This window comes from Dermacentor silvarum, chromosome 10 (assembly GCF_013339745.2).
Source record: "Dermacentor silvarum isolate Dsil-2018 chromosome 10, BIME_Dsil_1.4, whole genome shotgun sequence".
Classification (NCBI taxonomy): Eukaryota; Metazoa; Arthropoda; class Arachnida; order Ixodida; family Ixodidae; genus Dermacentor; species Dermacentor silvarum.
Window position 1 is genome coordinate 109,049,226 of NC_051163.1, and position 23,938 is coordinate 109,073,163.

Consider the following 23,938-nt stretch of genomic DNA (forward strand, 5'->3'; position numbering starts at 1 on the left):
ATCGCAAAACAGCCCTCGCTCGTTTCGCTCTTTTCTTCGCTACTCTCCTCGTCGGCTGGTGTCTTCTCCTCGCCGAGTGCTGCTCCAAATGTCACGTGACATACGTCATCGCCAACGCGCTTCTCAGAACACCTCACACTTCCGGTGAAGGCACGTCCACGCTAGCGGCAAATATACCGACGGCGAACCGGCCTCCCGTGCCCTGAGACGTCGGCCGTGCGAGAGGTGTCCAAAGTAGACGGTAGCTCGGCCGGCGCACCGCCCGCAGTACTATCAACGGGCCAATCGACGACTGCGAAGCTGCGCGCCTCCGCCACCGGCGACGAAAACATCGGGCTGCAGCTTCTGCTCCACGCGAAATAATTTTTCCTAGATAAAGTGATGCGTAAATTGTACATACATTTTATGAAGAAAGATATCCACTGTCAAACGTTAAACATAAGCTCGGGAGCTCCGATACTTGTCGAGTTCAGCTGCAGCCGTGCACGGCTACCGACGGGAGACGACCCGCTCGGCTGTGCTCGCATCGCAGCCGATGGCGCCGCTAATATAAGCGTGTTTTCTTCTTCGTCTACAATTATTGCGAAGAGCTATAACAACGGTAAGAAAGTATTGCGGCTTGTGAGCGACGGTAATTCTTTCCGAAGCGCCGTCCGTTCTAGCTTTCAAGTGCGCCGGAAAAGGCCTAGCGACGATATCGGCGCCGTCGAGCGATCGGCGGCGGTGGCGTTGAGGCTACCACACAATGAGGTCCCGGTCTCATCCTTTCTACGGCAAGGAAATCTCGCCGTTCGCGAGGAAAACCGCCGTCGAACGGCGGCCCGCGAATGGCAAACGGCATGCGGCGAGTTACCGTGCCGGTAAAGGGGACGTGGACTCGGCGCTTCTCGGCTACCCGCCGTTGCTGCGGTGCCGGCCCGTGTTCATGCGAAACGTGCCGCTATAGACCCTGTGTTGCGCGCTCTTCTAGAAAGACGAACACTGTCGCACTCTGTTCGCGCAGCTAATCAGATCGCTAAGCACGACTGTGTTGGAACGCGAGCGATTTGGCACTTGTGCTGTGGGCTGTAATTACCAATTCGCAAGGGCGCACAAGCGAGCAACACGGCAAGGAAGAGCAGGGAGCGCGCGTACCTGCTAGCAGACAAACCGGAAGTCTTAGGTTCTTGTTCGATCAATAGACATCGTCCCCGACACTGACATCACCACATTCACCCTGCTGACATCATGACCACCGCTGGGGATACCGGAAAGGCCACGAGAGGAAGACGGCATTGGTTTTTTTTTATTTTGTGGAGCGCCCGGACCGCGACGCGTAGCGCTGCAGCGTTTGCCATCGTTGACCGTGACGGCATTCTGAACTCGACGCGGCGTTTACTTGAAATGTTCAAAAAATATCTGAGGTGGTTTAGGGGTCCTTTAAGGCTTTGACTTGTGAACACGGCTTATATATAAATGCCTTGGTCTTACGCACTTGGGGCCACAGTGCAGTGCTTTATTCAAAGGGATGTGTCTGACATTATGTTGAATATTATCTAAGCTAGAAAATTTTTATTATATGCTAAATCCTGTTTTCCTTAATATCCGTAATTTATTGTGTACTACCTTGTAGCCTAAATTGTTAAATAAACCTAATTTATCTCTTTTAAATGCATTCACTCATTCATTTGGTATCTGAATTCTGAATTACACACTAGTTGGGCGCTCTTGGTTTGAACCTTTTTTTCCACTTCTTCGTCCGTGTTATAATTATCTCTGCGTACATTCGCACGATTCTTATGTCAACGCTCGCTGTGGGTACGTGTCCGAGCAGAAAACAATCCAAGGTCCATGTGGGTTCGTACAAAAATTACATACGGTAATTGTAGCACTAATGTCTATGCAAGCTGCAAGCACGGCAGTTTACACTCCATGGTAATGACAGTTACATTACGTGGATTTGTCTAAACTTCTGCTTGATGGCTTCAGTTGGCTTTGCAAGTTTGCAAAGTCAACCGCAAAGCTAAAAATTTGCGCTACAATTGCTTGAGAGAGCGAGGACGCCCGTCGGGGAAGTGACCTAAATCTCCCTCGAGGGAGACGTGGGCATCGAGTGACTGCGCGCTGATGACGGCAAGGAGCAGGTGGGTCTCAATGCTGTGCTTCTCAAAATTCTGGGCCCGCACCAACATTCTTTCCAACCTTTGCTTGTTGAATCGATTCATTACGTCCACAAGGTGGAGGTTGGCGCACACTGACTTTGTGGCCAATGTACGCTCAGTAGAGCTGAGTAGAATCTCGTGTATAACTACTGGAGCACAGGGGAAAATGTGATGGTGTGTAATACTAATCGCAAGAACGTGGGAAATCATCTTCCTCTTCGAGCTCCTACTGCTGCTTGTGGACGACACAAGCAGCCGTAACCCAAGTTGGCATCAAAGAGGTTCATTGATTAACACAGGCAGATACGGAGTGGCCCAAATAGGCGTGAAATCGGTTTATTCAGGTGCGGCACCCAGCGAGGGACTCAAGTTTGCATGAAAGAGGTTCATTGAAGAGTGTGTACGCGCCAAGTGTTACAAACCTAGTCATTCAAGTTGGTCGAAGCGACGGTTTTGAACCCAGTTTATTCAGCACGGAAGCACCATGCTCTACCTATTAGCCCACTAACTAACCATTAACCTATGTTGACGGGAAAAACGGTTCGGCACGGAAGGTAGGATGGACGGATGGACGGACACCGGAAAGTGCGTGAGCTGTCGTAAGAATGCTAATCACATCGAAAAACATCAACCCTGCCTAAACGCTACAAAACCACAAACCACGATTCATATCATGATTAACACGTGCGGTGACAAGATACGAAGTCGAATCATTGGTCTTAATATTTGCTTACCTATTTTTTTTTTCGCTTTGCGTAGGACATCTGTTGTAATGCCCGGACGCAGAATGAGGTACTCCAGGATGACCACTGCTATCTTCTTACTAATTGATATCCTGGCCGGAATCGTGGTGAAGTGTCAAGCGACTAACTGCCAATGGGCTTGGGTCGCACGGGAATTAGGAACCAGTCGCCTGCGCATCTACGACGGCAAACCACCGTCGGTTCCCCATCATGGCGGCTCCTCGAACCTGACTCCGGTGGCGTGGGCAAATTTCCAAAATGACATCCCGAACAGCGGGTGAGCATGGAATGACGGTGCAGTTTCCGGATGAAATACCTTTTTTCCAGGAAGCATGGGACCAAGTTTACTTTAATGCCCCAGCATGCCCAGAATCATGTTGAGGAATGCTTTTTCTTATTCTTTCTGGAGTTTTACGTGCAAAAACCAGTTCTGATTATGAGGCACGACGTATTGAAGGGCTCCGGATTAATTTTGACCACCTGGGGTTCTTTAACGTGCACTACAACGCAAGCACACGGGCGTTTTTGCATTTCGCCTCCATCGAAATGCGGCCGCCGCGGCCGGGATTCGATCCCGCGATCTCGTGCTCAGCAGCGCAACGCCTTAGCTGACTGAGCTATCGCGGCGGGTGTTGAGGAATGCTACGTAGTGCACCGAGTGGCTACACCACCTCCGTGCGACAAAACGTGGTCCTTCGTATACAACAGGATACAACCGGCCTTGTTGTTACGGTGAGGACATGGCCAAAATTGCACACTATAATGATATACACTGGCAAATCATGCCATTCCGAACCAGGATGAATTTTTCTTCAGATGCGAAGATTTCTGTCTGAGAAATTCATATGGCTTCTCATCAAAAAGAAAGTGAGAGAAACAGAGACAATGAGTTGGCTGCAAAGAATGGAAGCAAAAAAAAAAAAACAGTGGGATTTATAAGAATGGGGAAGAAAGGAATTACAACGGAAAATCTGTGTGATAACTCCGAGTGCCGTGCCTTGCTATTTGAGGCTGCAGCTGGTTGCCTAAGGACAAAAACATACCAGAGAAAACACTCGAAACAAGATGAGGCATGTGTCTGCCAGGATTATCTGAAGTTAATGTTTAAACAGATGCCGCAAATAACGTGTCCATTAGTGTGAGACCCATTGTGCAGCCTCGTGGATATGTGCTTTTTAACTTGTCAAAATGAAACCAGAAGTTATACTTATACGAGTAACAGTCGTAACAGAACAATTATCTGCAGCGTCATAAGTAGAAACAGGTACTTTAGCCAAAATGCCTATTTTCCCTTACTCCCCTGTAGTGCTTATTAAACATATAAACAGGAGCTGTGCGTCTAGAAACGTTTTATTGACACTCTTGTTGTGCTTATAAAGGACCTTTTCAATGTTGTTACCTATATCGCATTTTCAGAGCGTAAAAATTCCTTTTTCCGGGTTTTGACCATTTTTCCGTACTTCCCTGCAGTGCTTCTCTAATATATAAACAGAAACTATGTGTCTAGAAATGTTTTATTGGCACTTTTATTCTGTCTATAAATGCCCATTTGAATGTACGTTGGCGTCTATATAATCTATATTGAATTTTCATAGACTATAAAAATGCCTCTTTCCGTGTTTCTACCAAGCCTTAGTTTGTTGATAATGTTATCACTTGTTCGGGTACCTGACTAAAGGCACCCATAAGTACGAGAAGCACTTTGCTGATGTAAAGGCTCTGCAGTAGACGAGAACGTTGCTGTGGAGAAGGCTCTAATTGCGCTACGCAACTAAACACTTGAAGGTGACATGGCCTCTTTGCGCGCTCACTTAGCGTTTTAGCGAACATGATCGAGGAACTTGAATGCTCGGGCGCAACGCTGACACAAAATCTGGGGCATTGGACGTTCAGGCAAGGTTCGCCACTGTTCCCAATGGACCTGCTTCTGATAGAATTAGGTTCGAAACTTCAATTTCGGTACCGAAAACACTGTCAAACGTTGTCACCGGTGTACACCTCGGAACTCCAGAGGGCATCGACTCATCGAACGTTCCAAAGTACAAGTATGTGTCCGTAGATTTGGTTGATGTTAAGCGTTGTTTTTTTAGTGCCTGCAAGTCAGTGCTCAGTGAAAAAAAGGCACAGCACAAAACCAGGAAATCTTGAGGTAATGCTTATTTATCACTGCTGTCACAACGTTTGCATGTTCGTCTAAACGATGGAACCCAGCCTTTAAGACGCAAACACCAGGAGAGAAGTAGACGGACACACGCATGAACTAGCAATGAGTTTAATGAAAATAACTACACATAAGTTTACAGGGAAGCCAGAGCGCGCATGTGTCGTACATACCACGTGACTATCAACGAGAAAACACAAAATGACACCTAGTAACCACATTTTTCTAAATAACTCTCTCTTTCTTTGACAGCAATAACGAGAGTACACTAACACGTATTCATTGTGACCATGTTTTCGGATATGGTACGCTTCAATACGTTCTCGTTCGTATCGTGTACTTCCCTGTCAATAATTTGTGTCTTCTAAAACAGGTGAACAGCCGCACACTCGGCAATGAGCAGGCAGGTTTGCTCCTCCTCCTAACTTGATTGGCAGGGGAACTACACGATACGAACAAGAACAGATTGAAGCGAACCATGTCCGAAAACATGGTCACAATCAATCTGTCAGTGTTAGAGCCCTGCACCGGCCGATTTTTTTAACCCGGCCCGGGCCCGTTTTTACGATGGGCTGCCAGCCCGAGCCCGACCAAAAGTTCTATGGGAAGACTCGGGCCCGTCTCGGGCCCGGAAATAATCTACGTTACCCACCTGGCCCGGCCCGTCCCGCCACCCCTTTACCGCAGGCCTGAGCCCGGCCCTAACCTGGCTCGAAACCGGCGCGAACCCGGCCCGAGACCGAAAAAGATCACCGAGCGGCATTAAAAATCAAATAAAGAAGAGAATGAAAGGAATCTATTCTTAAGCCATAAATACATGTCATATGCAATTATGAACACCATTTAAGTGGTCTGAATGCAAATACCAGCGCGAAGTAGTACGAATGATCCTGCCGAGCAGTATCGCTAGCAGTTTCCAACGGCGCGACTTTAATGCGGCCCAATCCCCTTGATCGCAGCGCCACCACAGTATTTTTCGACGTCGGGCGCCTCACTGCAAAACATGCGCCGCCCCTGCCGCTCGTCCCACTCAACCGTATTCTAGTACACTATAGCCGATGCGCAACCAAGAGGCCCAGCAACAGACTCTTCTACGATTTCTTTCCATGTTGTCTAATCACTCTAAATTTTAGACGAATCTTGTAGCCACGCAATTTGCCTCACTCCGTTTTATCAAGAAACTGCAGTGAATTTCACAAAGTAGGAGTTTAGTGAGCTGTGTGTCTTAAAAAAATTACAATTTTCTTCAGATTCACACTGGACGACCTAATTATTGGAGCCCCTAAATGACTGTACTTTGTGACAATATATGCCTCAATTGATAGCCTTGGTGCCTAATATTTGCGCCTAAAGCATCGATTTCTAGAGCCTAAATATCAGGTCTCTAGTCATAAGTCCTAGGAATGTGAAGGCAACAGTTCAACGTGTTGCTTTCCACCGTGTTTAGTGGAATGTTTCAATTATGTTAGCAAAAACTCTTTTGTTGTCGCCGACAATGAAACACGCCCGTGAAGGCATTTCGAGTGCCACAAGATATGGTTGCAATCCTAGACAAATATATTTAAGAACCCCACTATAGAATACCTTCAACTGCCTACCACGTAAACAAACCAGGTTTCTCTCGGACCAGATGGTAACTTTCCCCAAGTGTATGGACAGTATGCATTCCGATGTTAGTGGCGTGCGGCGTCTAGTCATCGAAGCTGCAATTGCTCCACCTGAGTGTGTCTTGCAGTGAATGGGGTTTTTAACACATGTCGAACCGATCAGTGTATCTAAGAAATATGAAGCCGTAAAGCTTCCTTGCGGGCTATAGCCACTCCTTCCTGAAAAACAAGGCGCTGATGGCACGCATGCGGTGGGCGTTTCGTCGGTAGTTTCTCACGAAGAGCACCCCCTTCACCATGGAAGCATCGACACGACCACAAAAAGTGCTCAATGTCTCCTGTCTCGTTGCACGACGTACATAGCAGACTATTGGTACGTCACCTCTTGGATAACCATGGAGGGGTATATGAAGATCCTGTCGTTATTCGATGCAGTAGAGAGGCTTTCTCTCGACCAAACCCTGTGGTTACGCAGGGTGCATCATTTTGGTGAGTTGACTAGGGTAGTGATTTGGGCGAGTTGAGTTCATGTCGTAGAAGCAGCGCAAAGTGCCGAAGGTAACGCAGCAATAAGATAAGATCGAAGTTAATGGAAGGGACTCCAGACACAAGCGCTATATCTACGGGAATAACTGCGGACTGTGGCTGGGCCTGTCTGTTATCTTTTGTTTTTTGTTATCTTCACTCATTTCTTATTCCTGCATTGTCTTATTGTGCTTTGCACTGCTTTTAAGTTATTAATGTTGTCAGCATACCTCGAATTGTGTTGTTGCAGGAAAGAGTAGGTATTCAGGTTTGTAGCACACCTGGCGCTGATGTGGTTCTATTAGCCTAACGATTCGCTGTTTCCTCCAGCTGGTCCTACCTGGAAGTGGAATCAAGCCCGAACGTCCCGGATGAAGTCCAGGCTTACGCCGCCGGTGCCCTGGAAGCGCACCTAACGCGCAAGCTCATAGACGCCCAGTGGGAGAACGTATTTGCTCACTACTGCGATAACCAGACCAAATATTGCACAAAACTGTACGATTTCCTCGAGAAGAACCTCGAGTACTCGAGGCGGAACGAGAAGCGTCTGAGAGCCGTTGATCCATATTGGAATTTGGTTGGTGTTTTGTAATACTTTAAACAAAAGTGCGCCCGTAATTTAATATACATGAAAACTTACACCTGCGATACATGGTCACTGCAAAGTGATTTGAACTAATGGACATCTACTCGAAAGCACAAGATGAGACGCGACAAAGGAGTATCCCCTTTCATCTAAGGGGCCCTTTGCTAAAAGGGAGATATCCGAACTACTTTACGGGCGTAAAGGTATAGCCTCGTGCAGCTCTTTAGCCTCGTGAAGCTCTATAGCCTCGTGCAGCTCGTGACAAGACGAAAGTTGTCGAAACACTTTGTCGTCTTGGTGTTAGTTTAATTGCTTCCAAAAATGTTTACTACAGTTAGAAGATGCCTAATGTGCCACTCACTGAACTTTATTGCAGAAAATGCATGCAACTAGCCCGGTCGCAGGTGTCGCCGCCGTCGCAACACCGTACTCGCCGTACTTGCCTCGGGCAATCTTCATCCGCGTGTTTTTCCGGCCATCCAAGTTCGTTGGATTCGTCGGTGCAGCGTTACATTGAACTGGAATATATGGGTAATGTGGCAACCGACGCGGGCGTGTCATCGCAGTGGAGTCCGTAGCGGCAGCGTCGTTGTCCCTAACTATCGCACACGTCTAGCAAACCGTAGCTCTACCCACGTCCGGTATGGAGCGCGGGTGTGTTCAGACAAACGAGGCGCCTTCCAGACTGGCCGCGCTCCAGAGCTACCAGTGTGCCAGCTCTGTTTTGTGTACAGGCACATTTTTGCACATTTCCCCTTGCTGTTGAACCAAATTTTAATTTCGATTCTACTAAAAAACACACTGATAATAATAAACATGCGAACTATATTGCTGCGGCACGCCATTTATGCAGCATGCTGGCCCGTACATTTGCTTTATACTTTCTTCCTTTTTGTATTGAAGTGACCAGATGCACCATTGTTTAGCCTGTTGTCAGTTTCAGTGCACACAATCAGCGCTTTATCATTTGTACGGCACGTTCTGAAGGAGGCGGCGCCGCATTACATTGTCTGTCCTTGTCGAAACCACCATTCGTAAGGGGTTTTTCAACGCGAAAGTAAAGAGGTCTACATCAAATGATTTTTGTTCACCTGTGCATCAGGGGTATTAGATGTCTTATTTGTGTTTGAAGCGTCTGGCGCATTTAACTGAAAGCAAAAACAGTCACTTCCTATTGCAATTACCGGGAGTTACAAGGCCGACGAATACCGTCACAGTGAATCTACGGGACATGAACAACGTTCTCACAAATATTTTCTTTTCTTAGTCACGAGTGCCTCAGTGCGGCTGGAGCTGGATTCGCGTTCCGCCAACTTTGCATGAAACTTCAGCAGGCTGGTTATAGGCGCTTCAAAAACTACTTAACAAGTAAACTGCAAAGTAAACATTAGACGAAAATCAGTTCAATTTAGGGAGGCTGGAAATTAGACTTTAGGTTACACAAACAACAACCATGTTTAACCCAATCTAAATGGTTTTCGTTGTTGCGATCAAGCAGCGGCAGCGCTTCGTTTGAAACAGTCAATATGATCCTACGCTATGAATTTCAGTCTTGGTGCAGAAACTATAGTGCCGTCACACTTCATCGAAGTGTGACGGCATTATGCACTGTGCAGCGTCACACTTAATTTTCACTCTGAAAGACGGCAAACCTTCGAGCATAATGACATATTTTATGACAACTGCGCTCAATAAAAGCACACCAATAGTAAAATTTTATAAGAGTAGGTATAGTCTTACGTAAAGTTTCATTTGCATGCCATTGCTTTATCAACATAGCATGCAAATGAAACTTTACATAAGGTTATACCTACTCTTATAAAATCGTGCGGATTACACTTTTTTTTCAGCTGTCGACGCTTTTTTGTCAACAGAATCACTTAATAATCTGTATTAGGCGTTTCTTCAATCACAAATAGACTACGGTAGCTGTATATGGGGCTGCACATACAAAACCCATCTAAAATATGTGCTAACTATCCGGAAAATAGCGCTTCGCGTAATACAACTAAGCAGTCTGTTGGCATTCAGGATGTCAGAAAGAGGCCATAGAAGAACCATGAGACGTCGAAAGCGAGAGATTGTGGGCGAAAACGACAGAAGTAGAATGCGGCAATCATAGTAAAGCGGGCACAGTCTAGTTCGTTGGACGCGGTCGCCGTCGATTACATTCGCTGGCGCTGCTGCTACTGTGCATTAAAAGTGCAATTTGTATACACCAACGCTGTATCGTCTCTAGCTTAGTCAGTGACGCGTCAGAATTTCAGCGTCAAATGCTCCCCAAAACTTATTTAGGCAGTCCCCTCGTCGGGCGTGAGACTGACAAAGTTTTCTCAGCAGATTCCCCGGCGATCAGCGTTCTACGTTCATGTCATGGCACCATTGCTGACATGACTGGGTGCAGTTGAGGAAGCGCCAGTTTTTATTCGTATTGCTGGGCTCCCCAGAAGCCTAAAAAGTGCGAGATTCTTACAAAGCCTCATATTTATTTTTTGTGACACGACACTCAGTTTTCGGCAGGAACATATCAAATATGCCGAGCAACACCATTGCCCATAATCGCCGTCATGCACTGCTCTGTATTCATTGTACCCCTTATTTAAATTTGCGTAAATTCGCTTAGTGCCCCTGCAGGCTAATTCTTTTAAAGCATTCTAAAGGGCTCAGTTCAACCTGACAATCTTTATTGGATTCAATGCTGTGATATATTTCTCTCAAATTGAAAGGTTTATGTTGTTCATTTTCTCATTCGACAGGTACACATCCAAATGCGGCAAATACGTGGTTTGAGTGATGCCTTCGATAACGTGCCTCTTGACGCGTCGAGGGAGGTTACAAATGTCACCAGAGCTCTGTAAGCCTTTCCATCATTGTAGCTACGGTAATTATTTATGTGAGACAATTTATTTCTGTTATCTCCTTTGTCCCCAATCTACTAACGCGAGCGAAAAAATGTGGAAGTTTGTAGAAGTCAAGCGGTAGATAACAATTTTCACACTGAGCCTCTGTATACCCTCAATACAGAAAGCATTGACAAACCACATCACAAGCTGCTGATATTTACATCTTACCACTGAAAGCTTCTGCCATGGTAACGTTTCCATATTAGCAACCTCACCATCTCACGAAGTCGCACCAACGGACATATTTCTCAACGCTCAAATTTTCATTTTGTTTCATGGTATAGAACCGTGTTTGAATGCAGTGACTAAACTTCTTTAAAAAGGCACGGTAAACAGAGTTCGTCGGCATTTGCCAGACTTTTCAGCCTTATCGGAGATTTCATCGACCTTGAAGCAGCGCTGGGGCGCACTCCAGATATAGGCTCCCTGAACGTGGTACCAGCCTGCACGGCGTTCGTGAAAGTCGTCGGTGATAACGAAGACCTCTACGTGGCCCACAATGCCTGGTTCCTGTATAAGAGCATGCTGAGAATTCAGAAGAAGTACACGTTTCCCTGGCACTATGCGCCTGGCGTAACCGGACTAAGTGAGTCTACCGCGGCAGCTTTACTGCATGTACCGCTTCATCATCTATAGTAAAAACACTGTAGGACTTGCGACTTCGCACTTCGACATATGTCAGCAACATAAAAAGCACCTGCCACTGACGCACGCAGTCTTGCTGCCGACTTCACAGAAGCTATATCACACACAGATGTTTTTGTTCTCTACAAAGCAAGCGTCATCGTCATCCACCATCTTCCCAAGCACGGAATAGCTCGCTAGAAAAATGTCTGGCTATAGAAGCCTCTCGCTGCTTTTGTAACATTAAAACTATCTATTATCTCTCTCTCTGTTTCTTTATAGGCAAGTTATTTCTCTAGAGCATCGTGATTACAGAACGTTGCGAAAGTATTCTTTTAAAGGGTGGAAAACTACATCTGCGTATACTCGTACGTGTGCGTATGTCTGATGGAAAGGAGGCGAACTTTGGTTGAAATTGTAGTGGTCATTACACATAAGGAATAAAGATTACGTTTAAATTTGTTCCAAACGAAAGGACACAAAATTATAAAATTTCTTTGCCGCTGGTGAAAGACAATTTGTTCAAAGCCTTCGCATTACTCGTGCCGTTGATGAATGTGACTCCCTCCATGTTATTCGGTGATTTTAATATATTTTACCAGAACTCTGCTTAGGGCACGTCATCCAGCAAGGCCTGTTTCAGTGAAAGCTGATTGACACATGCGGTCAGCATATGTTGAAACGCGAACATTTAATAGCTGATAATAATGGTTGGTCCACGTTAACTACATTAAAGTGCTAGGTGCAATTGCTCTATAGCTGGTATCTGAGCATGAAGCAGTCCAGTCTGTACGTTGTCACGTCATAATTTTGCCATTGCTACAAATGCAAATGAAATGGAAAAGGCAGCGAAGAGTATGAACCGTTTTGGGCATGTTCGTGTTCGAATTTAAACTAATATTGCATTTAATAAACCACACGGCTCAGCAATTGAAACGCAATACTCGGGAGTGCCTGGCGACCGGCGCGTTTTGCGCCACTTCTGAGCGATGGGTGGTTCGGTGATGAGCCGAATGCGACCAGAATGCCTTAGAAATGCTCTCGCTTTCATGTGCTACAAAAATGCATCAGCTCGGTGTCCCCTGCACCTAACTGTGGCGCAAAAAGGTGCCGTCAGCTACGCGCTCCAATTATCACGTTTCCATCGCTGAGCACTGTACATTGTATGCGTCATTGCAGCGGGCTATATGATATTAAGCCTGCGTATCTTACCTCAATTAACGTAATGAGAAGAGGCTTGCTTGCTACCGAAAAATGAATGAGGCGAAGTGATAGGTTTCTTTTTGATTCTGCTAACTACAAAGGAGACTAAGAGTCAATGAAGCCGAACAGAGCAGATAATAATAAACTGAATTGAATTCTGGAGTTTTACGTGCCTTAACCACGATCTGATTATCAGGCGCGCCGTAGTGGGGGACTCCGGATTAATTTTCATCACCAGTTCTTTAACGGGCCCTCAATGCACGGGACATGGGCGTTCTTGCCTTTTGCCCCCATCGAAATGCGGCTGCCGGGGCCGGGATTTGAACCCGCGACCTCAGGCTTATCAGCGAAACACTATAGCCGCTAAGCCACCATGACGGGTCGAGAAAATAAACAGTTCTCGTACTAAAAAATGTTGTATTGGCTTCTATTATATCATAATTATTTCGCAGTATTATTCCAAAATAATGCTGTATTGAAACGTAATCTAATTGATTTTCGCGTGATTTATGATACGAACACATACGAAATTCTTTGAATAGTTACAGGAAGGTTTTATTTGGTCTTAAAATGAAAACTGAAGTTTATTTACCTATAAAGGTAGAATTCGTTGTCTTGTTTGTCAAGAATGAGGCTGCCTAGGCACACGCGGGTGCCGGCGAAACCCTTGCGCGACAATGCGTCGTGGGACATGCATGTGGAGCACGTTACGTTTGCTGCTTTGCTAACTCCTAGTGCCGGGCGATCTCCGTTCCTACTCAGAATATATTATTGTCGCCCAGGCGAGAGCACACTGCCTGGTGTGGTCTGCTGAAAGCCAACATTCGTACTTGCATATCTCCTGTTGCAGCCGACGAGTTCCCCCAGCATTTCAGAATTGCCGAAGCCAGTCTTTTCAAAGTACTGCTTGCCAGGCAAGAGGCATCAACGATACAGCGCTTTCCGCACGCTGAACTATTTTAGTTTTGTTCTCCTTCAGCCACGATGTGCAGAAAACGGAACCGATGCCGCTTGCCTCGTACGCACCACGTCCGGCAGCGGAGCCTCTGCGTTATTAGAACGCTGAACTCAGCCACAACGTTCAAGTCAGGAATCACCAGTAGCCCTCAGCGAATTGCGATGAGGAGGAAGTGCTTTCGTCTGTTCAGTGAATGTGCTTTTATGAGCAGGAACACAGGAAAAAAGTTCTTGGTATTGAAGAATTCATCAAGCATGATGACCCACTACACGTTCAGTTGTGTCAGCACTGAGCCGATGTCACGAGGGCTGCAGCAAGAGGCTTTGCAAAAATCTGTATTTCTGTACTTTCTACATTAAGTGTACTTACAGACCGCGTGCTATATTTCAGATGGTATTATTCCTGGCCACACAATTACGATGTCCTCCTACCCCGGAAAACTGGTTTCCATGGATGACTTCTACCTGACGTCAGCTGGCCTGGTAAGTACCATAAACGAATCAAGCCGACGTGAGGTGGGGGAAGAGGTTACACTATACCTGTGTTTGTTAAGCGATATACCGTGTCATCCCGTCGTCTGGAGGACAGGTTAACGTATAAACAACATGTAAGTGCTTTTGAAATGTCGTAATGCGAAACGTTGTTTTGTGGTAGGCACTCTTGAAACGTCAAAAAATGTCATGGGGTTAACATAGCATGTTCAGTTAAAAAAGGCGGAGCTCTAATTCTATACCACCGTTCAGTTGCTGTCCTGAATTCTGTTTTCACAGAGTCGTATTCTACAGCTGAACTTGTACTGAATGTCGCTTCGCTATCCGCCAGTGGCTTCCGGTTTCGAGAAATTTAACAGTTTCAGTTACGATTCAATCTTTATCAAGAAATGAAGATGAAAATCATAGTTTGGTATCTATGGCATCGTTTCGATATTGTTACACAGTGCATCCACATACAGATCACAGCATTTTCTTAAAAATCACATAATCATAAAATACGGAAAACAAGCAAGCTGGTTTTTCTTCGCGAAACTATATTGTACGCACAAAATAACCTAACCACGAGCTATTTTCAATACAGCGCAATAGAAACCAGGAAATTCTCCCTCGTCTTGATAAGTTCTTATAATCAAACGCGGTTTCGTACTTTAAGAATAATGTACACTGAAGTATCGATTACACTGTTATTTATCAGGCTTAATCCATTTTTGGCAACGTAATTGAGGAACAGCCATCAGCAACTATTAGTAATAAAAGGAACCTAAGCCCTGATTGTACTATGGGCACTTAACAGGATCTGTAACTTTCTCTCTGACAGCACGCGTTGTAATTCTGCTAACGCTTTTTTGGGGCGTACTTGTTGGCTCTACAGTGCGTCTGAGCCGATGCACTATAAGGTGAGGTGGGAACTAAACTACTTACGCTTGAAAAAAAAAAGCAGTGCTGCGATAATGTGCAACCGTTAACGACTTTTCTACTTACGCCAGTAGACATACTTTAACCTTGAATTATTCCTACATCCCTATTTTAATGCAAATCCCATGTAGTGATGCTACAGGCCTCATCCTCAGAACCTCAAACTGACGGAATAAATCAAGAGAAATATAATTTCTCGTAACAATTCATCATACAAACCGTATTTTCTTACGAAATTATCTGTCCCCACTGTGACGTTTCCTTTTGTTTTTAATTACCCGCCGTGGTTGCTCAGTGGCTATGGTGTTGGGCTGCTGAGCACGAGGTCGCGGGATCGAATCCCGGCCACGGCGGCCGCATTTCTATGGGGGTGAAATGCGAAAACACTCGTGTACTTAGATTTAGGTGCCCGTTAAAGAACCCCAGGTGGTTAAAATTTACGAAGTCCCCCACTACGGTGTGCCTCCTAATCAGATCGTGGTTTTGGCACGTAAAACCCCACATTTTTAAAAATGTTTCTATGCACATACTGACACTGTCGCATATGTTGGACTCGTTCCAAGTGTTATTAAATGGAGTGCTGTCACTATGTTTCAAAACAAGTATTCGTAATTCGGGGTTGCGCAAAGAGCTTCATAGCTTACTAATGTTAACTTGTGCCTTGGGTTATGTCGTATGTGTGCGTTGATTACATTGCTTAGTTTCTTGTTATGTGGCCTCCATTGTGTTCAGTGCAGTGTTAAGGAAGTTCAACTTTTTGCCACCACTTGCGCGGAAAGCACAATGGAGAAAGGAATATTCAAGGTCTGCATCTATGATATGTACCTACTGATGTCGTGTGTCTCTGAAAAGGGCTGGGGATTCATTACCATTCCTTAAAATATTCGTAAAGTCCGGTGAATCCTATACAAATTATTCGACTTCTAAATGTTAGTAGGTTACAGAAATTTTGGAACTTTAGCTTAGCGCTTACAGCTGGCTCTACGTGTATCCTAAAGAAAATAGGATGGAGCCACTGAGCTGGAAATCAAGTGCTCATGCGACCAACGCCATGCTCCGGGTGCATAAAAAAACGCTTAACCTTGCACTCGGCCGTGCAACGCTTGAAACAGCGAAGCTGGGCGATCGTAGCCCAGCATTTTCCGGAAGTGCACGCGAAATTTTCATCGTATTACTCATGATGATGATAATTTCTTTTCGCGCGCCTCGGACTTGCGGCCGCCACTGCGCGTTGCATAGCGCAGCTTGCAACACCGACACCGCGTTCCAATGCCGACACTGCGTTCCAGGAGACCCGCTCCGTGAATGCGTCTATAGCGCGCAAAACCTCTACACCTCGCAGAGCACGAGCGTATAACGCGCCAGATGTGGACGAAGACGACAACGCTCGAACGCAATCATATGGTTCGCATAAATGCATGTTCTGCAGGCGTGTTACAACGTTAAGGCACAAATGCAGACAATGGACACTGAGAGATACAGAGGTGCACTAGTTCGAGCGCGTACTCGTCGGTATTTGGAGCAACAGCCTTGTAGTCGTTCGCTTGGTGATGAGCGTCGGCATGCTCTGTCGAAGAAAGTTCTCGAGATAGAGTATACCGCAGCGATTGTTAATGACCAGGATACAATAATGAAAGCGTTCACGGATCATTACGAGAATATCTTTCAGTTTCATAAAGTAATGAAGAGTGAAGCTGTAACGAAAAATTTTATTTCGTCGCTGCCACAGCTCAGTCAAGAAGAATGCGATGACGTTGATAGAGACATAAGTATCAAGGAAGTGGAAGCAACCATTGCTTCGCTAACTAAAGGCAAAACTCCTGGACCTGATGGCTTGAGTGCGGAATTTTATCAGTGTTTCTGCTCTATATTGGCTCCCTTTCTGCTTAAAGTGTATGAAGAAGCTTACAGGATTGGATACCTACCTGCCATGCTCTATCAAGGCACACAGTACTTATCCCAAAAAGCAGTGATGTAACAAAATTGCAGAAAGTTGAGGGATATCGCCCCATATCACTTTGCAACGTGGATTATAAAATATTTGCTAAGATATAGCTAGTCGCCTTCAAGAAGTAATTCGATCATTGGTGGGAGACTATCAAACATGTGGCATTAGAGGAAGATCAATTCAGACAAATATCCACGTTGCACGGTCTGTGCTAGAGTGTGTGACAGAAAGTGTGGGTCAGGTTGCAATAGTTCAGGTTGATTTGGCAAAAGCATTTGATAAGCTTAATCACTACTTCTTGTTTAGTGTTTTAGCGCACATAAACATTGGATCTCTTCGTTTTAAAGGCATCTCTATGTGTTATGCTAATGGCACAACAAGGCCAATAGTTAATGGTTGTCTATCTGAATCTATCTACCTCAGTGCATCGGTAAGGCAAGGTTGTCCCTTGTCACCTCTATTATTCGCTGTGTACTTCGAACCGCTCTGTGCACGAATTTGAAGGATCATACCGTTCACGGGTTCAGATTGTTATCCAATGAGGTCCGGGTACTTGCCTATGCAGATGACATAGCCTTCTTCTGCGCTGACAAGAAAAGTGTGGAGACTGCCCTTGCCATAACGCAGCAGTTTTGCTCAGCTTCTGGTGCAACTGTGAACATTGAAAAGAGTTCCGGATTTTGGTTCGGTCAATGGTGTACAATGCCAACTCACTTCGCAGGCATTCAGTGGAGGCAAGACTTTAGGTACTTAGGTGTACCCCTCTCTCAATATCGCAACAGTAATCCTCACTGGTCAGCGGAAGTTGCAGAAGTACAACGTAAGGTTAACAACTGGCAGGGGCGGCAGTTGTCCTTATTTAGCCGAGCTGAAGCTTGCAATCTGTTTCTAGCAGCTCGACTTATGTATGTCCTGCAGGTATTACACTGCTCGCGACTTAGGTTGCAAGATTTCCATCGTGTGTTTGCTACCTATGTATGTAGATCACGTGTTGAGGCCATGCGGCGTGATAACTTTTTTCTTCCTCTTGAGAGTAGTGGTGTTGGCCTAGTTCACCTTTTTGTTAGGCAACTTGTCTCCCTGTTATTCTTCTTTCGTGGTGTAAACAGTCCTTTTCTAAGAGAGATGTTACAACTTCGATTAATGAATTACCTTCCAGAAATAGTTGTGTCGTCATCTGTCAGAGATGCACCACCAGCTCCTTGGGGCTTCTTGAAAGACGTTGTTGAAGGCTTTCACTTTCTTAAAGCTCGCTTTGGCTTGGATTATATTTTCACTGCATCCCGTAAAGAAATTTCTGCTGCACTGATAGACATATTGTTTCCTGTTCCCCATTATCATGCGCCTTATTTGGAAAGTTGCTATTTAGATGTGCTTAAGCGTGTCCGTCGAATGATCATTCCTCCAGGGATCAAAACTTTTTTCTTTAACTTACATTCGGCAACCCTTCCTGTCAAAACCTGGTTAGAGAAAAGGGGCTGTTTCGTGCCGTGGTCTACAAACTGCCATTTGTGTCGAAATGCTGAAACGATTGATCACTGTTTTGTCGATTGTAGGGATGCCGTGTTCTTCTGGGACATTCTCCAAAGAACACTTCAAAAATATTTAGACATCACACCATACACAATTCGTTTCTTACCTTTTAAAGATCCCTGTGACCCACCATATGACATGTTCATAGTACTTGGTCTACATAGTCTTTGGCCCAGTGGAATGTGTGACAGGCACGCTGAACCGCCGCGAAGCATTCGGTCATTTTTTCGGGAATCTGCTGCCTACGTTCGTAGTGTGTACGCTGCTCTAGAAACAGCGTCGTACTGGATGCCTTTATTGGACGCATGCACATGCTTGCCTGACTTTTGAATATGTACCTGTAGCGCCTTGTTTCTTGTGTTGCTGAAGATAGTGCTCCCATGTAATAAACAAAAAAAAAAAAGTGGCTGTGTAGCCTACTGATTACGAAGCTCGCTTTGGGACCGGGGATACGGGGGTTCGAAGCCCGCCTCGCCAAGAGAGGTTTTTTTTTCTTTCTTAGTAGTTTTTTGCAACGCACTACAAATTACGGCTGGCTTAAACAGCTCCGCTGTTAAAAATAAAACCCGCAGTGGAAAGCTGAACGATGCCTTCTCTCCGCTACCGAGTCTGTTGAGCAGAGTGTGATGTATGTCTACTTGGCTTCTTTTTCGTCTTGCAGTAAAGCTGACTGTGCGTCGCTCACTTTGTGGGAGACGCGCTTACTAAAAAGTACAATATCGGCGTACTTTTTGCTGTGCCTGAGCGCGTGACATGTGAGAGGGATGACCTTAAGTGACGCTCTGCTTAGAACTGTCAAATATCCAAACCCTGGCAGGCCGTCACGGAGACATGGGTGGAGAGCGGCAACCCAGACCTGTGGCAGCTGCTCGACCCAGAGGCGGCGCCGCTCACCTGGATGCGTGCCTTAGTGGCGACGAGGCTTGCTACGTCCGGACGTGAATGGGTCGACCTATTCGGGAAGAAGAACAGCGGAACGTGAGTGTGGCGGCAAAGGTCAGCCACGAGCCTGTATAAGCATTTGGGGTGGGGCGAAGGGTGATTTTTGAGGCCGAATCGAATGCGAATCGAATAGCGCCCGAAGCGACTCGAATCGAACGTCAAATAGTTTTCGAATAATCAACGGCCGTTATCACAAATAATATGAAACGACCCTGACATCGTAGTATTCCGTATTCCATATGTTAGCAAGTTTCTGTAATTACATTGTACGTTATGAAGTGTTATTTATTAAAAGCACAAACGGAGCATTAAGAGCAAACAAGTACCTTCTTCGCATGCACATTGCTCTAAACAGAGAGTGCGAATGGTTGATTTATAGCCTGTAAAGTGTGGCGACCTGGCCGGCTTCACTAGGCAAGTGCTAATGTTTTATGTTTACACTATGCCCGCGGGGCGACAAGTTTCCGCAGTTTTAACGCGACAGCGTTATGGGCCCCGTGTTGCAGAAAGTCTGGCGTCGGCGTCGGTGCCGGCTTCCGCGTAAGCATCGGTGTCCGTGGCATCCATGGCGGAGAAATTCATCCCGAACTACCTCGACCACACAGGCCCTCCACGTGGCGTAAGAGTTTAGCGAAAAAAATGGATTTCTCAAAGTAAAATCCGCCAGAAAAATTAAAAAGTACGACTTAAGAACAACCTACAGGCATGATAGCGTCGGATCGTAATTTGAATGCACGAGAAAACATAATTCTGTTACGAGGAAACTCAAACACAAATCCCTTTTCAAGCTCTTCTTTCTACCTTAACAACAGCGGCGCGCTCGGTTAGGTTACTTGCAAAAACCCCATCCACATGGCGCTCGCCTCTTCGGCAGCCTAAAACGGTAGCGGCGCTCAGAGGCGAAGGTGGAGAAAAAAGAATGCCGCTGTTGCCGGGAAGCTTGACACGCATTCAGGGATATTTGAATGCTATCACGTTCCACTCTCAAAGGCGAAGCTTAAGCGTCCTCCAAATTTTCCTCCAATTTTATGTCTATGAAATATTCGAAAAGTATTCGTAAAATATTCATATTTACGAATAATGATCGTTCGATTGGTCATTCGAAAGCTCCGAACACTCGCACACCCCTAATAAGCATTGCCGCGGTGAAGGCGTACTTGCATCTTTGCGAAATTCGTCGAAAGCTTCGTGATGTTTACCGCCGGCGTGGATTAGCGGCAGTGGCCGTGCGCTGCTAAACATGAGCTCGCAGATGCGGCCGACATTATGACTCGAGGACTCACAAGCCGAGCCACCGGGGCGCCGCGGCTGGGGCTGAGAGGGGACCGGATGGTTAGCTACAGGGAGATAACAAACCATTACAGATTGGGAAGGGTCCGTTTTTCCTCACACGCTCATCACTTAATAAGCAGCAGGCGGTGACATAGCGCCTTCTTCAAGCAAATACATATCCAAACCCGGTGACATATAATCACTGACAACCAGAACAATATTCGGCCAGATGTAAATTTTATCAAAGCAAGGGCGGACCTGTATTACATTGTCTGGGCCTACCCTCAGGTGCCCCGATGGGGTCGAAAAATTAAGGATGGGAAGCCGTGGGAGACCATGCTGCTCAGCTCGACCCCCGAAGACCAACTCCTGGCCGTCCAGCAGGCCGAGGATGCCGCCAGAACCCAAGGTCTTCTGGCCGCCATATAAACGAGCCATAGAAGCCTTCAGCGTTAGCACTTTGACATTTGACGTCGTTGACGTGTAATTGGGAGCATGTGTCAATTCGGCAAGCCATAGGCACCAGGCTCGATAGCGACTGCACTACGTTTCTTTTTCCTAACTTCGTATATTCCATCTTTTGTGATGATCATTCTGGTTAACCTCCCTGCCTTTCCTTCTTTTTTCCTCCTCCTCCTTGTGATGATCATGAACGTCGCGATCATTAACATGTCGATGAACTTATCTAGAACAGAACTGAACACAGGCGAACAGCTTTGGCGCATTGGAAAACGTACGAAGTGTTTCTTTGAATGCTGTACACTTTCGTTTAAAAGTAAATATTAAACCTAGGCTGACGCCACTTTTTCCAGATATGTTACATCACACATCAGAAGTATCAAAAATTTCAGTGATATTTTTCGTTTTATCGAACTTGTGTGAATTATCATTTTTTTAATTATTCACTTCGAGGCCCAAGTTTTATTGGCGAAATTGGAGCTGATCAGCACGCTAGTCACGTCGCCTTAGCAGAAATGATAACTCTAGCACCTGTTTGATAAATCTGTCTTCAAACATTCAGTTAAAAAATGCCTTGGCGTTTCCGTTAAGATCGTCTCGAACAAGAAGGACCCGCCGGGGTGGCTCAGTCAGCTAAGGCGTTGCGCTGCTGAGCACGAGGTCGCGGGAACGAATCCCGGCCCCGGCGGCCGCATTTCGGAGGAGGCGAAATGCGAAAACGGCCGTGTGCTTGCGTTGTATTGCACGTTAAAGAACCCCAGGTGGTCCAAATTAATCCGGAGCCCTCCACTACGGCGTGCCTCATAATCAGAACTGGTTTTGGCACGTAAAACCCCAGAAAGAAGAAGAAGAACAAGAAGGCGCGCTTTTAGTAAACTATATTTCGTATAACATATTAGGTCACATGCGTTCAATTTAGCGTTAGCTCTATAGGGTTTCTGCTAAGCAGACAAGACTTCATTGCTCATCGGCAATAATTTTCAAGTTACGGCCTGAACCTTGAAATGAATTGTTTAAAAAATAATACAAACATTTTATGTATTAGCAATGTTATCGCTGATCTTTCTCTCTATATATAAATATATATAAAATCATATAAGAAGCCAACAACATGTCCAACAACGGCACGTGCCTAGATATTACACTTTCGTTGATATAAACTAATCAAAATCAGGCCCGTCGGTTTCCTCTCTTCTCGTTCAGTTATATAAATGTATAGTTCATCCGTTTTGATTTCCATTAATTTATCATTTCTTTAATTGACATAGTAAGTACAAGCAATTTCCCGTATGTTGTTCTTGGTGTCATTGTTTGGTGGCTTCTTATGATATGATTAATAAAAATCGGGCACCTTGGTTCCGTTTCTTCTCGTTCATATATACAGGGTGTCCCAGCTATCATGCAGCACGATTTAAAAAATAAGGAACGGCGTTACGCGAAGCAAAAGTAGTGCGGATTGTTTCCCGTACAGTAGAGTTGCCGCCAGTAATTTTTTCGTTACGGAGATTTAATTAGGTAACTGTTTTAAATATTTAACTCGAGAAGTACTGTTCTAATTATCAAAGTGTCAATGAGAAAGTTGAAGAGCAACATGAAAAACTACCGATACAGCTCTCTGTTGCTCAATACGTGCTTCATAACAGTGTTTTTCCGAGCGTGAATGAAGCCCGCAAATGCAGGCAAAGTGTCTCGAGCGGCCAGTCGCGCAGCAATACTGCGTGTATTCGCGGGCTTTTTTCACACTCGGAAAAACGCATTTATGAAGCACGTATTGAGCAACAGAGAGCTGTATCGGTAGTTTTTCATGTTGCTCTACAACTTTCTCATTGACACTTTGATAATTAGGACAGTACTACTCAAGTTAGATAATTAATTACAATTACCTAATTAAATCTTAGTAACTAAAAAATTACTGGCGGCTACTCCACTGTACTGGAAGCAATACGCACTAGGTTTGCTTCACGTAACGCCGTTCCTCTTTTTTTAAAATCAGGGCTGCATGATAGCTGGGACACCATGTATATATTTTGTTTTTTCCTGCTAATATACGGTTAGCCGTAAAACCAATGTTCAACAACGGCAGGCGCCTTGATATTACTGTTGCTTCAAACTACGCTGTTCTGCACACACACTCACACAAACACCTGGTTTACCATCTCTTTGCTGCCAAAGCACACCAATAAGACTCCTCCTTGTTGACGGAGCTGACGGGACGATCAGCTTTGTTGCACGAGATCGAGCGATTAAATTTTGGTTGTAGCTACCTCATCCTCAAGAGACATGAATGATGTAATGTAAAGCTATTGGTCGTGAAATTTTTGAGCATGGTAAACAACAGTCAACAATCAGTAATACTCGTCATCCTCTTTTTGATAGGCCGCGCTCTGCACTCTGAGGACGCAGCGCCCCACTAATTCTTGTCAATCTTTACTCAGCGCATTCGCGGAATAGCCGGCTGGCTATTCTTGGAGCAGTTCCTCACATGACTCAGCAGAGCATGTGTTAATTGTACAATGCACGGGAGTGTGCTCAAGGAGTGTATAAGTAAAACGTATAAAAGAAGGAATTTGGTCAGCTTATCTCCCATTGAACAGTAAGAGTTACAGTATACGATATGTTGCAAATCTGAACCTATCAGCCATTCAACAAACGGGGTACCACGTTCCAGCTACCGCAAGTTTTTGACGACTTCCACTGCGCAGCACTCGCTGTCTGCATTAGTCATTTTTATTTGTCCTTAGCGCAACGACCATTATTAGAATGTCGATTTATTAGCTTGACGCATCATTGGAGCATGTTATGTGAGAAATTCATAGCCCTTGATACTTCCAAAGATGCAGGTTTTCAGAGAATGTTTTTGGTACTAGGGCCACGAAAGATAATGCTGGTAGAAAGGGTATAGTGATGTTCTCGGTGAATAGTGG

General features: G+C 45.4%; 1 protein-coding gene across 1 annotated transcript in view; it reads left to right on the forward strand.

Moving 5' to 3' along the window:
* Nucleotides 1–2,943: 2,943 nt before the first annotated feature.
* The window catches only part of LOC119431753 (putative phospholipase B-like 2), a 68,014-nt gene continuing 47,019 nt past the window's right edge, over nucleotides 2,944–23,938 (forward strand). The window contains exons 1-6 of the mRNA XM_049658030.1: nucleotides 2,944–3,161; nucleotides 7,508–7,754; nucleotides 10,520–10,617; nucleotides 11,023–11,230; nucleotides 13,823–13,933; nucleotides 19,159–19,319. Coding sequence (XP_049513987.1) covers nucleotides 2,944–3,161; nucleotides 7,508–7,754; nucleotides 10,520–10,617; nucleotides 11,023–11,230; nucleotides 13,823–13,933; nucleotides 19,159–19,319 — 1,043 coding nt within the window. The remainder of the gene's footprint in view (nucleotides 3,162–7,507; nucleotides 7,755–10,519; nucleotides 10,618–11,022; nucleotides 11,231–13,822; nucleotides 13,934–19,158; nucleotides 19,320–23,938) is intronic.